The sequence below is a fragment of the Propithecus coquereli genome, unplaced genomic scaffold (assembly GCF_000956105.1).
Source record: "Propithecus coquereli isolate 6110/MARCELLA unplaced genomic scaffold, Pcoq_1.0 Scaffold2, whole genome shotgun sequence".
NCBI classification, from domain to species: Eukaryota; Metazoa; Chordata; class Mammalia; order Primates; family Indriidae; genus Propithecus; species Propithecus coquereli.
The window spans coordinates 3718168-3732396 of record NW_012144966.1 but is presented as its reverse complement, the minus strand read 5'-3'; the positions used below and the strand labels follow the sequence as shown (position 1 = coordinate 3732396).

The 14229-nt window shown below is 39.5% G+C and overlaps 1 protein-coding gene across 1 annotated transcript in view; it reads right to left on the bottom strand.

Moving 5' to 3' along the window:
• RGS22 (regulator of G-protein signaling 22) overlaps positions 1–3889 on the bottom strand; it is a 137429-nt gene extending 133540 nt beyond the window's left edge. Inside the window, exons 1-2 of the mRNA XM_012643528.1 lie at positions 3865–3889; positions 3364–3392 (exon numbers count right to left, since the gene is read on the bottom strand). Coding sequence (XP_012498982.1) covers positions 3364–3392; positions 3865–3889 — 54 coding nt within the window. The remainder of the gene's footprint in view (positions 1–3363; positions 3393–3864) is intronic.
• Between the last annotated feature and the right edge of the window lie 10340 nt (positions 3890–14229).

The window sequence follows — 14229 nt, the reverse complement described above, 5'->3', positions numbered from 1 at the left end:
AACCTTTATCACTTCATACTATAATTGTTTACATGTCTCACCCACTGGTTGTGAACTTTTGGAGGAAAATGACTATTTCTTATTCATTTTTTAAAATTCCCAATGCCTTTAGATAGTAGATGCTTAGAACATTTTTGTCGAATGATTACACTGAGGACACAAAACCTGAAGAGAAAAGACTGATAACCTAACAAAGACACTAATAAAATAGATGTTGGTCAAAAGAGGAAACAGTCAGAAAAAGAGAATGCAAGGTGAAACAAGCTCCACAGAGTGGCTTGTTGAAAGGCTTCTGCTTACATCCTACTGGCCAGAATTTGGTTACAGGACCACATCTGGCTGTAAGGGAGGCTAGAAAATGTAGTCTTTATTCTGGATAGCAATGTATCTAGTATCTATTATAGAAAGGAGAGAATGGAGTTTAGGTAACAACAGGTCTCTGATAAACACTTTTTCTAAGAATATGTAATTTATTAGTGAAAACAATACTTTCACACTTGAAAAGCAGAGATAAATATACGTGCAATACATGTTAATTATTTAACACATTAACTGCCATGTGAGTTGTATTCAACTCATGCTAGTTTTGAGTCCAGGGCTTCGTGAAGCATATGTAACTCACATGTCTCTTCACTTTGAGAGCTGCAAGAACTATTTTCAAGTTGCATATAATTCATGAGAGAAAACAATAAAAAATAATAACTTTTTCATTAAATTAGAAAGGGTCGTTTGTTTTCAAAGTTTTTATTCCATTTTCATAATAAAACACTGTGGCCCCAAGGAAAAATTTTTTTTCCAGTGTGGCAATGTGTTAATCTATGGTCAAACGCTTGGCTGAGCATGTGAATTTGAGCAGCTAGTCACAAACTGGTCTCAACTGAAAGCTGCCCAGAGCTCAAAGGCAGTCTGGATGATGTTAGGTTGGAAAGGTTTCATGGAAGAGATTAGCTGGGCCTTGAAGAATGTGCAGGATTGTGAAATAGATGGGGAAGGGCAACTGAGACAAGACTTGACAGCAAAGGCAAGTAGGATATAGTTTGGCTGGAGCAGAGGGCATGTGGAAGTACTTTGTAAACCAAAAACATTAACAATGTTGTCTTTATCACAGAGAAAAGTATTGGTAGATAGGGTTAAAGAAGGCTGAAAAGTTACAGAAAAGGTTTTGAATGCTAATGTAAAGTGTTTGACATTTTGGCTTTAACAGTTGCTACACATGTGGCATCAGGTCAAGTTAGTTAACCTCTATTAACTTCAACTTCCTCATCTGTGAAATATGTATAATAATAACTACCTAACAGGGTTGTTTTGAGGTTAAATATAATACTAGCATGTAACCAGCAGTCAATAAATACTAGCTATTAATAAAAGCTCTGAGCGAGTAACATGGTAATGTTTTAAAGAATTAATAGCAATCTGATAAACCAGGGGCCAGAGTAATGGGGGAAGAAAGATTTAAAGGTAGACACACAGAACAAAGAAATAGGAAGTAATCCAGTAGAGTTGATGCACAGGAATTTGTATTTTATGCTTTAGACAAAGAAAAACTGGAGTTGGCAGAGGGAATATTTGAGGCAGTGATATCAGTTAGGATTACTGCCAAAGTCCAGGCCCAGGGATGAGGGCCTAAAATAAGACAGTAGCTGTGAGGATAGAGAAAAATAATCTGGCTATGAAAGGAATCTGGTAAATGATTGCAGGCGGGGGATGTAGAAGGGGGAAGAAAGTCTCCAGTTTGAGTGACTGAATGGCCAGTGGCACCATTAACCAAAATAAGAAAAAGTGGAGGAAAAACAGAATGGGAAAAGGGAGGGGATAAGTTCAGTTTAGACTGTTGAGGTGATGCAGGGACATCCAGAAGAGGAAGATGCCCCATAAACTGGGCATACAGAGCTGGCATCAAGAGTGGTATCTGGCTAGAGGTGCGTAGACTCAGAAGTCCCGTGAAATAGGGGTGGCTGAAGCTACAGGAGAAGAGGAGCTCACTCAAAGAGAGCCCATAGAACAGAATCCTGAAGAAGGTCAATACGTTTATGAAAAAAGAAAAAGAGGAGCCATTAAGGGGAAATAAGAATGAGAGATGGGAGAACTGGGAGATAGTGGTGTCAAAGAAGCTAAGAGAAGGGAAGTGCCTAATAGAGTCTTCAGGCTATTATGAGTTCCCATATGGGCCAAGTGCCTGAAATGGTTAGCAAACTGCTCACACGTTAAGTGGCACGTTGCTCAGTGCTCTTCAGCAGTACGGGAAAGGATTAGCTAGCTCCAGAAATGCTCACCTCCCGCTGGAATGAAGAACAGTTCAGGAAGGCCTGGAACAGCTTAAAGAAATCTCCCACTTAAAAGCAGAGCTCTGCCACATGGCCAGAAGATGGCAGGAATTTCTGACATGCTCCGTGCCTCACTGTGTGTGTGTATATGTCTCTCTCTCTCTCTCCCTGTCTCTCTCAGCAGTGGACCAAAGGGCTGGAAAGGTGACCAGTCACCAGCCTTGGCCACCACACCTGCCTTGGCCTCTCTTATTATCTCTTAGCCCCTGCTAGACTGAACTTCTTGAGACTTATTCTCATCCTTTCAGACTGTACTATGAATATACAATCACTCATGCTTGTTGAATAAAAAGCCAAAAGCAAATAAGATAATTTAGCCAACAAGAGAAATAAGTGCTGGAGGACGTTAAGTAAATAATAGAGAGATGTGGTTAGAGCTCTTGAAATCAGACTCAGATTTTAGTAAGAATTAGATTCTGCCACTTCCCATCTGTGTAACCTTGGGCAAGTTCCTTAAATACAGTACACACAGGAACTACAATAGAACCCACCCTAAATATTTAATATAGCACTCATCTAAATGACAACTATAAGCTATATTTGGCAAAGTACTTATTACTCAACTTCTCCAGAAGTCTGAACTGAGAACAATATTTAGTACATTTTTAAAGGAATTATAAATATAAATTGACTACTCATTAGCAATCAGTGCCACCTACTTATGTTTACTGCAACCAGGAAGTGCACGGCCACATCACAATAAAGCCATGGAGACAAAACCTGCCTCTCATGGAGTCAATTAGAGTTTAGAGGAATTAAATGAGGTCATTTATGCGAAAGAACTTTAACAATAAATAGCATGCAATATATTTAATACAAATCAATTGTCTCCGTCTTAAAAATGTACCTGTTAGAGAATATAAAGAGGTCTTGCACACAGTTATCACCATTGATCACCATAGAACCAACGCTTCTACTGTACTGATAAGGCAAAAAGGAGGAAAGAAAAGCGAGTTCTCCATGATCTAGTATTTGCTATTTAAAAAACAAAAAAAGAAAAGCCAAGGAAAAAAACAAGTAGCCCCTAAATCGTACTTACAAATTCTTCTTCTGTAAGAGCTGGTGGTTCTGAAACGATAAAATATTTCATTATCTCACTCAAATCTGATTTTCTTTTAGAATAAATGAAATAATTTGAGACAGCACCTAGCCCTACCTTGTACATGGGAAAGCTCAGTAAATTTTTGGCCCTCTATTCACTCTCTGCACATGGATTGAATTTTGAGTTGGAATTCAAGGTGGAAGTGGGAAGGAAAGGCCTCTGGAATCCAGCCTGGTCACTAACTCACTGTGACCCTGGAGTTAACCTTAAAAGATGGAGGCCTCCATTATTCCAGCAACAAAATAATGGAGAATTAGGCAAGATAAAACAACACGGTGCCAATGTAAACGGGGAGGACGTGAAATTCGTAATAAAATGCAATGAGAGGGCAGTGAAGGCAGTTTTTCCAATGTTTGGAAGAGGGGCGGCCACGGCCCCGTCCCTGGTCTCTGTCGAAGAGGGCGACTGCCCCGCGCCGCCCGGGCCCGCCCCACCTACCGGCGGTGAGCCGCTTCTGGGGCATGGCGTCGCCGTTGCCCGAGCCCGGCGACCGCGCGGGCCGTCAGGGCCCCGTCCGCGCGGGCCAGCGCCGGACAGAGCCCGTCTCTCCCGGGAGCCGACGCGGTGGCGGCGCGCAGGGCCCCCGCCTCGCCCGAGTTGCTATGGAGCTTAGACAATGCGGCCGCAGGAGGCCGGGCCGTCACATGCCTTTCGGGGCTCCCGGACACCCCAGCCCCCGCCAGCTCTGCGTTCCTCCTACCCCGGGGCAGGGACCGCGCCCCGGCCCCCGCGCGGCTACCCCGGGAGGGGCGCCCTGGAGACGCCTGTGGCCCTGAAAGACCGAACTAGCCCGGGGCTCGTTACTGTGGTGACCGCGGCTTAGGCCTGTTCTAGCGCCACAAGATCCCGCCGCACTATCGGGGGCATTTGGTGTTCCACAGTCGGAAGAGCCCGCCCGGCACGTGGGCGCGCGCGGGGAGGCCTGGCGGGCTGGCCCAGAGAAGAGGAGGAAGAAAGGCAAGAGCCGGGCCCCTGGAGTTTTCTTGCTACAGAGGAGGCGCTCAACACACTTAAGCTTTTGATCTTCTTCATAGTTGTATGAAAAGTTAAATATTCATGGACTTTGGGAACCAGATCTTTGTTCACACGTTTGCTCCAATGGGTTAGGACTGCTGCATTTGAAGGGATTGCTAAGCTTTAAAAAATCACCCAAGGAGGCTGTTGGAGAAGTGATAGAAAAAAATTGAGGTTACCTATAGTGTGTGTTCAGGAAAAAGTTATGATGAGTTGAAGTACAAAAAGTGAAATTTGAAAACCACAATAATTCTAATTAGAAAAAATTAACATTTTTAGAATAGTGGTGGATAACTCAAATTCCCAGCCCAGACCTCTCCCCCTGAGCCTAAGAACCTCAAATCCAATTGCTTGCTATACTCAGTGATGGGCGGTTTGGGTCCTTCCAACTCAAATGTCCAAAAGGAAACACATCTTCCCCATCCCTTATGTTCAGATTTCATCTTCTAACATTACTGGTACCTTCATCTACTAAGTGACTCAAGCCAGAAACTAGGAGGTTTTCTCTAAAGCTTTCCCCCAAACCCCATATTCAGTCAAGCACTGGGTCCTGCCCACTCTGCCTTAAAGTATATCTGAAATCAAATCTCTTCTCCGTTCCCACTAGCAGCCACAGCCTGGGTACAGGCTCCCATCTGGACTGTTGCAAAAACTTCCTAACTTGTTTCTCTCCCAGTCTTTGCTTCCAGTGGAATTCCCCTGAAATCCATTTTCCATGCTGAAAGCAAAATCATCTATCTAAATAAAAATCTGGACTACTTAAAACCTTCGGTGGCTCCACATTTGCCTCCTACATTGTGGGGAATGCTCCAAGGCTGGCCGGGGCCCCACAGCTATGTGGATGCTTAAGCAAGCAAGGAGTAAGACAGTGGGTGCTTGTATTGTAAGGAAGCCTAACACCTGGCTAGTTATATTTATTGCCTTTTCAGTATTACATAGAAGATGACAAAAATAAAATAAACCACTATTTCGGCCAATCAAAATCAAAGGGCCAAATGAAGTCAAGGGAGAGTGGCAGATGAGAACAGAGAGGTAAGGAGAGGCATGGGGGAACAAATCACAGGGCTTTGGTGGCCCTTGTAAGGACTCCAGCTTTGATTCTGAGTGAAATGTGAACCACAGGAGAGTTTGAACTGAAAATACAGTGATTTCACTTTCATTTGAAAAAGATCACTCTGGGTGCTGTCTAGAGAACGTAGTTAGCACTAGGGGAAGCAGGCAAGAGCTGATGGTGGCTCATACTGAGCAGTACAGGCTTGAGCAGGTCTCAGAGACTCTGCACACACTTTAAAGGCAGAGCCAAGAGGATTTCCTGACAAGTCGAATGTGGGAATGAAACAAAATAGTTGAGAATGACTCAAGGATTTGGCCTGAACAGGCAGAAGGGTGGAGTTGCCATCAACAGAGATGGAGAAAGCTGAGTGGACCACGTTGATGAGGGAAGTTTAACACATTGACTGCCACACTAGGAAAAAAATATTTTTCCTTGGGGCCATCGTGTTTTATTACAAAAATAGAATAAAAACTTCAAAAATAAAATGATCCTTTCTAATTTAATGAAAAATTTGGTATTTTTTATTGTTTTCTGTGCGTGAATTATATGCAACTAGAAAAATAGTTCACGCAGCTCCCAAAGGGAAGAGATGTGTAACATATGCTTCGTGAGGCCCTGGGCTCAAAACTAGTGTGACTTAAATACAACTCACATGGCAGTCAATGTGTAAAGAAGTCTATTAGCCATTCAAATTAAGATTTTGAGTTTGCATTTGACATAGGAACCCGGAATTTGGGAGATGTGTATTTGAGAGTCAGCACTGCAATGGGCTTTTCAGACGTTTCCTTATGCTGTCTCCACTGCCAGAGAGAGAAACCCTCCTGGCCTTTCTTTACCAGGCTAAATTTTCTCATACTTCAAGACTCAGCATGGGTGTCATCTCCTCCAGTATACTTTCCTATATTCACAGCCTCTCCTCTTGTTCCTGTATACTTGGTGCAAACTCGTATGTTTTCTTTTTTTTTTAAAGATGTGGTCTTGCTCTGTCACCCAGACTAAAGTGCAGTGGTATGATCATAGCTCACTGCAGCCTTGAACTCCTGGGCTCAAGCAATCCTCCTGCCTCAGTTTCCCTAGTAGCTGGGACTACAGGTGCACACCACCACATCGAGCTCATTTTTCTGTTTTTGTAGAGATGGGTCTTGCTCTTGCCCAGGCTGACCATATTCGTGTTAAAACCCCCAGGACAAGGAAGTGCACCTCACCCCCAGTGCCACCCACCAGACAGTAAATTCCTGGGACCTGAGGGAGCTACATCTTATTTTAACCTCTCCCCTCTCCTCACCACATGCACAACTGAGTGCCTACCACTCAGATAATTGTTGAAATGAACTTCTGGAGTTCCTCTCCATTGTAATCATTTTGCTTGGTGCTCTACTCACAAGCAAGATTTGTTAATCCCTGTTTTAGATAGCCCAGACTGATATATTTACTGTAGGCCCTAACAATAACTTGAAGAGATTGGTATTATTCTACTCAATTTATAGTTTAAGAAACTTAGAGAGGTGAGATAATTTGCTCAAAGATACATAGCTTGAAAGTGTTGAAGCCACAAGTTGATCCAGGTCTGTCTGATTTCAAAGCCCTTGCTCTTTGACTATTATGTTATGTGGCCTTTCTCTCTCAAAATAATCTCACAAGATTAAAGAACAGCATGAGAACCACAAAAACAGCAATTTGAACTCAAATGCCTAGGTTATAAACTGTTCTAATGTTTCGGTGATTTTTTTTTTGGTAACACCTTTGTTGAGATATAATTCTTATACCATAATCATAAATTCATCCATTTAAATACACAATTCAGTGTTTTGCTATGTTCAGAGTTGTGCAACCATCATCTCAATGAAATTTAGAACATTTTCATCACCTCACAGAAACCCCATACCCTTTAGGTATCAGTCTCCATTCCTCCCCCATCCCTAAGCAACCACTAATCCACTCTCTATATCTATATATTTACCTATTCTGGACATTTCATATAAACAGAATTATTTCATATGTGGTCTTTTGTGACTGTCTTCTTTCACTTGGCATAATGTTTTCAAGGTTCATCCATGTTGTGGCATGTATCAGTAACTGAATAACATTCCATTGTATGGCTATATCACATTTTGTTTATTCATTCATCAATTAATGGAAATTTAGGTTGTTTCCACTTTTTGGCTACTATGAGTAATGCTATGAACAATAAGTACAAGTTTTTGTGTGTACAATATGTTTTCATTTCTCTTAGGTATCTATGTAGGAGAGGAATTGCTGGGTCAAATGGGAACTCTATGTTCAACTTTTTGAGGAACTGACAGCCTATTTTCCAAGTTGGCTGTACCATTTTACATTTCCACCAGATGTGGATGAGGGTTCTGATTTCTCTACAGCCTCGCCAACAATTATCATCTGACTTTTTGATTATAGTATTCTATTGGGTGTGAAGTGGAATGTCCTTGTGGTTTTCATTTGCATTTCCCTGATGACTAAATTCTATTTACTTTTAGCATATTGTATTCTGTCTTTGCCCCCCAAATGATAAACCCTTAACAGTTTTTCCAAAAAGGCCTTTTTTCTACAACCAGTCCTTATTGTTGAAACAAAGATAGTTAAAAGCCAAAGGCTGTAAGAGGAAATATATCTACATAAATGGAATTAAGTTTCTATTTATTTTCTTCTGATTCTGGACATATAGTCAGCAAATTTGAAGGGTTTGTTTGGGATGGCCTTCCATAGAGAATTTTTGTACACCTGGAATTCAACTTGGGGAATCCTGGAGGGTATCTCAAATAGTCATCCCTCAAAACAACTAGAACTGTAATATTAGGAGCCAAAGTAACTGTGAACTAGGACAGTTAAGCAGCTACCAAGAAAAATGATAGGGTTTCAAATATGAGCCCCAAACCAAACACCACAAGGGCTAACCTTCAGAACTGCAAGGATTAATTTGCATTAGGTGTATTTTATGTAGCCTGCTCAGGGTGAAAAACTGCAGAGTTTTACTTAATGATTCTCCCAAATACTTCTGGAGAAACTGGCTAATATGTCTATGTGTAAATATATCCTTGAAAATCAAGAGCATATTTTTAGGCATCCTACTTGTTTAATGATTTAAAAGAAAAGTACCAGTCCTTTCTTGAGTTTGGTGTGATAAGGTCCAACTTAAGTCTTCTTCTAACTTTTCTGAGTGTGAACAACAATAGCACTAAGAGATGAACTTCCTATTAGTTATCACTGTGATTTTGATTTTTGATGGTAAGGGGATATTTTATATGGCTGAGAGTCTGGATATACAAATGGACAATGGCCACACCATATATGACCATAAAATCTGACCCTTAACCTCTGCAACAACCAGCCTTGGACACTAAACCACAATTTTTGCAGCAATAGGCTCAGAATGGTCAGAACTTTGGTCAGTAATTACCAGCTTCCCTAATTTTGCCCCCACTTCCAGCTCAGGACCAACCACAGAAAGTCAAATACGCTCCTCAAACCAATCACATAGGATGCCCATTAGATTCTATTAGAGTTAACTCACTTCCAGCTTCCTATGCCAACAACCCCCATCAGAGCATACCTGAAGCCTTCCCTTTTTTCACTATAAAGCTCTCCCATTCCTTGCCTGTCTGAGTCTGCAAAATGCAAGTCATGGGGGCTGACTCGATTGCTATAGCAAGCTCTGAATAAATAGCTTGTGTTTGTTTTCATTTGGGTTGCCTTCATTTATTTCCACATATCTGAACTATATTTTTAATTTTTATACATAAATGGATCAGAATGACAATACAGTGCCTTAGAGTGTTTTTCCTAGGAGCTGGCCAGCAAGGCAACATCTTATGGTGTATGATACAGTCCCTACAGTAACTGCAGGTGTGGCAAGGAGATTTAGAAACATGAGCTATAAAATTTATATATTGTTTTATTTCCACTCTCTTTTTGATAATCCTTATCTTTCCTTTTTGTCGAATTATGTATCTTGTCCAATTGGGTAACTACCTACATCCGTATTATATTTAATTGGAAAATGGTTTTTTTCTCCCATTTCCTAACTTAACAGTTCATAACTTTTTGAAGAAGGAACATAATTAGTTTAATATATTCATTAGGCAATTTCTTAATTTATCCAAGATAACTACCATCTGGACCTGCTGGTTTAGATTTATTCTAATTGTCAATATATTCCATTACATTACTTTGTTTCTTGCACAGACTGATGAGATAATTCAATTTTTAACCCTTTCCTAGTTAAAGTTTGAAAACTCTAATATTGTTTTAAGATGTTGTAATATTTACAAGTAGAGAATACCTTCTTTTTTCTTTTTCTGTTCTCCTCCCCCTTCTTTTTTTCTTCCTCCCACAGAGTCCCCTTTTTAAAAATGAATTTGAACTTTAAGGGATTTTTTTGACCTGTGTTGGTCTCTCCTGCAGCTCCAACACCTAAAAAAAAGAAAAGGCTGGCATGATGCAGTAAATGCTCAATAAATGTGTTAAATGAATGGACCATATTTAATGAAGAAAAAAAGATATTATTAGAAGTTATAAAATAATTTTAGATTGTTCAAAATAAAAGATCTCAATTTTTAATCCCCCAATCAGGTATCAATGGCCATAAAAAAAGAAAAGAAAAGAAGTCCGATAGCTTGAATTTCTGATTTCTTTACCTGAGGCCAAACCAACAGCAAGTGATTCTCTAGCAAAGCAGGAAGCAGCAGAACCATGGTTCTGCTGACGCAGGAGAGGGGTACTGTTCAGGTCAGCATGAGCAGGCAGAAGCCAAGACTAAATATTTGGAAATACCAGCTCTAAATTCACTAATGTGGATGAACATTATTTTTAAACCCCTCTAATCCTTAGTTTCCTTATCTAGGAAAAAATTGCAGATGATAATGGCACCACCACCCTCATAGGATTGTTCTTAATATAATGAGATTATATCTATGAACATATAGCTTACTGCCAGGCCAAATTAAAAACTAGCCACCAAAAATAAAGATATATAAATATTTTAAATTGGAGTCACTGTCTTAGGATTCCACAGCCCTTTTATTCAACATTTGCTGTATCTCTGTATCATTGTAGTACCTGTAGGGGACGCTAGAGAACTAGAGGGAGGTAGGAAAGAACAGCCCTTGCCCTTGGGATAGTTACACGTCTCAAGAAATAAGTCAAGAGCACTTACAAAGTAACTTGAAAACAAGTGCAAATTATACCCGGTATCAGTAGGTAAGTAGGGAGGCAGCATGCCTATGCCTAGCAGCAGAGACGTAGAAAAGAAAAAGAGGCCTTTCATGTCAGCAGCCTTGGCACTGCTTCATTTCTTCAGAAGAATTGACTTAGGAGTTCCCTCTCTCTGCCCTATAGCACTGTGTGTATATCTCACCTAAATATATAAAGAAGAGGTGGCAGGGAAGGCTTTTGCAAAACACTGAATTTCTGTTCAGTGCGGAGGCATTAGACTAAGTATTGAGGACACAGACACAAGTCATAAGAACTCACTATCTAATGAGGAAAACTTCAAATTCTGATAAATTCTGTGATAACACTGTGCAAAGGGTCTCCAGCTGTGCTGAGGAGAGTGATACAACCAGCCTGGGGGTGGAAGGGAGGTGATCAGCTTGAGGGACCCCTGAGCAAAGACTTAAAAGGCAAGTGGAGCAAGGCACAAGGGGAAGGAGAGAATGACAATCCGAGGGAGAAAATAGCATTGACAAAGGCAAGGAGGAATGGGAAAATGTAACGTAGTGCAAACTCCAAGTAGTTGGAGTATTGCAGCAAAGGGAGTGTGAAGAGGGTGGTGTCTCAATTTTAGCTCTCTCAAAAACAACTATATTTGACGTTCCCTCTGATGCCAGCTGAAAAAGTAAAGAAAATTGAGATCTGGATAAAATTTCCCATATCACATGACAAGTAGTCATTATTACTTCAGCAGTTCAATTAACACTTGCTGCATATTCAGTCAGGCACAAGACACTATGCTAACGGAGATAGAAAGATCAAACAGTTCTACCCTTAAGGAACTTGCCAATGGTAGAAGACAAGTAAAGAATTTCATGTAAATAAGATATGCGAGAAATACCATAAGAAAAGTATAAATAATCACAAGATTCAAAGAAAGTAAAAATTTCATCTTGTTGGAGAGAACAGAAAATGATTCATGAAAAGAAACTAAGGATTAGCTGGATTTTGATGGGATTTAATATGGCAAAACAGGAAGGAAGTGGGAGAAATCACATGGGAAGTTTAAAAAACAACAAGGAATCTAGTTCGTGTGGAACAAAGTGTACAGGATGGAATGGTGGGAGAGATTGCTAGAAAGTTAGGACTGTTAGGAGATCCTACATTCTGCTACATTTTTAATAGGAAACAAAGTGATTGGAGCCACTTTTTAGTACAAATAACCTGCCAATGGACATTTAGGAGAGATTCAAATGGGGTGAAAGTAGAGGCAGAGATGTGTTAGGAGGCATTTATTTACGATAATCTAGACAGGATGCGATTAGGACCTGAACTGAGCACTACCTTTCCGCAGGAGTGAGAATGCCAAAGGAAAATTTTGGTAGTACACCGCCACCATTCATAACCAGCACTCACCTGCCACAGTTCCACTGCTCCTTCACTCCTCTGGCTCCACGGTCCACACTGAGGGAGCCAGGAGTGCAGAACTGTTGGGCAAGTAAACACAGATGGCCAAAGCACAAACCAGCGCCGGCCAACAAGGTGTTCTGTTAGAAGGCATTTGGGAAAACAGTATACTCTCACAAGCCAACTACAATATTTTAATTACTAACTCTGAGTAATAACTATTACCAAAATTTATTCTATATACACTTTAAAAAATTAAGTCAGGGAACATTTCCCCTATTTGGCAAAGTCACAGCACATCAACGTCAAATACATAAAAGCTACATTTAATTTTTTGAAGAAAAGCCAAAATCATCATAAATGAGTCTTTGGTGCCCCCTTGTGGAATATTTAGTGCAATCTTTGACATATTTACTCTCCTCCGTACAGAAATAAAACACTTTTCTAAAACACTTAAAGCATTTTCCATATATGTTACACTATTTTTAACAGAAAAAATTTAAAATAAAGCCATAATAAATGTCTTAGTGCAAACCATTGACATAACATATTAAATATTAAAAAGGTTCAGTAAATTTTTGTCATAAATTTATCACAATTTTGTTTTGTGTCATTATCTAAGCAAAGGTAACGGAAAAACTTAGGTTTACACAGTTCTAAGCATCAGAAATGTTTTCTAAACAGCAATTCAACCCTTTAATTATTGCTCAGAAGCCCATAATAAGACTTTAAATAGCTAGAATAAATTTAAACATCCATATTTCTATCCATAGAAATGCTGATACAAAATTACCAGGTAGCTCTTAAAATGTTGTTTCTCTTTATATTATTTGCCACAAGTTTCTAGCCATTTTTTTCTAAATTAGAGGGTCAGGAATAGGGAGTACCTGTCCTTTCTGGAACTAAGTAGAAGTCCTACCCATTAGCTAGCAAAACTGTCAAGGAAACTGGCCACAGGGGGAAAAGACTGAGAGGTTATTATCTGAAATCAGTACAAAGTAAAGCATTTATTGGTTTTATTCTGAATTAATACTCATACTTTTCCATATGTCCTTATTAAGAAGTAAAACCAAATATAAAGTACCAAATTTAATCATTCCTCGTGTTTTGAAATTGCCTTGGGAACATAGAGTACATTAATCAGTAAATGTTTGATGGATGCAAATACTTATTGATGCTGTAATAAGCTATTTTTCTTATTATTTTCCCTTATCCAACAATCAAAAACTGGTAAGAATGCAGGAATAACTAGAATGTGATAATACTTATTCTTATTTTCATCCCCTATGTTTTTAAATTATAAACACCTTGAGACCACAGTAGTTGTCTTTCTCTTGACTTGAGCTCAGATAATAGTATATTTAATTCATTTAGTTTTTCAAGTAATAAAATTGTTTAAGTCACTCATGAGCTAAGGAACTACTTTCTCAATTAGAATTGTTTTTTTCCTTGGTACATCAACTGATTTCCTTAAAATAGCAAAACAATTTTCTATGTAAGACATTGTAATTTTAAGTATTGAGTTTACCAACAGGAGCTCTGCAAAGAGGTTTGCCATGTACTAATGGCAGTCTGCCTCTGCTAGAGCCTGGCCCCCACTTTCTGTCTGTGTGATCTTAAACAAATTGTTTAACTTTCCTGATCCTCAATTTCCAGATAATAGCTTTCTTATAGAATCATTGTGAGGAATAAATGAGTTAACACATATAAAGGGCTTAGAACAATGCCTGTACATACTAAATGCTCAATTAATGATATGCTAAAAATTTTCTCAGCCATTTTTTGCAAGCAGGTTAGAAGCTGACATTATAGTTTCATTCAGCATGATGCTATTCCTACAAACGCTATTTCATTTTATTCTGCTAGCATTCAGCCAAATGTGTAGTAACATAAATTAGGGTAACAATTAGTAGTTTCCAGAGTGATTTCACAATACAGCATGTCTTTCAAATTTCCCTCATCTATAAAGGAAATAGGCTCAGCATCAGTAAGTGACTTGCATAAGGCATAACTAGGAAATAGTTCAGGATACCAGTCCAAGTTCTTTTACTCTTAGCCTAGTGTTCCTTCCATTACACCCTGTCTGGCCCTAAGAAAAATCAGCCAAAAGAATGAGTAGATCAAACAAATTTAATGACTATATGTTTACGTGGAATTTAAGAAAT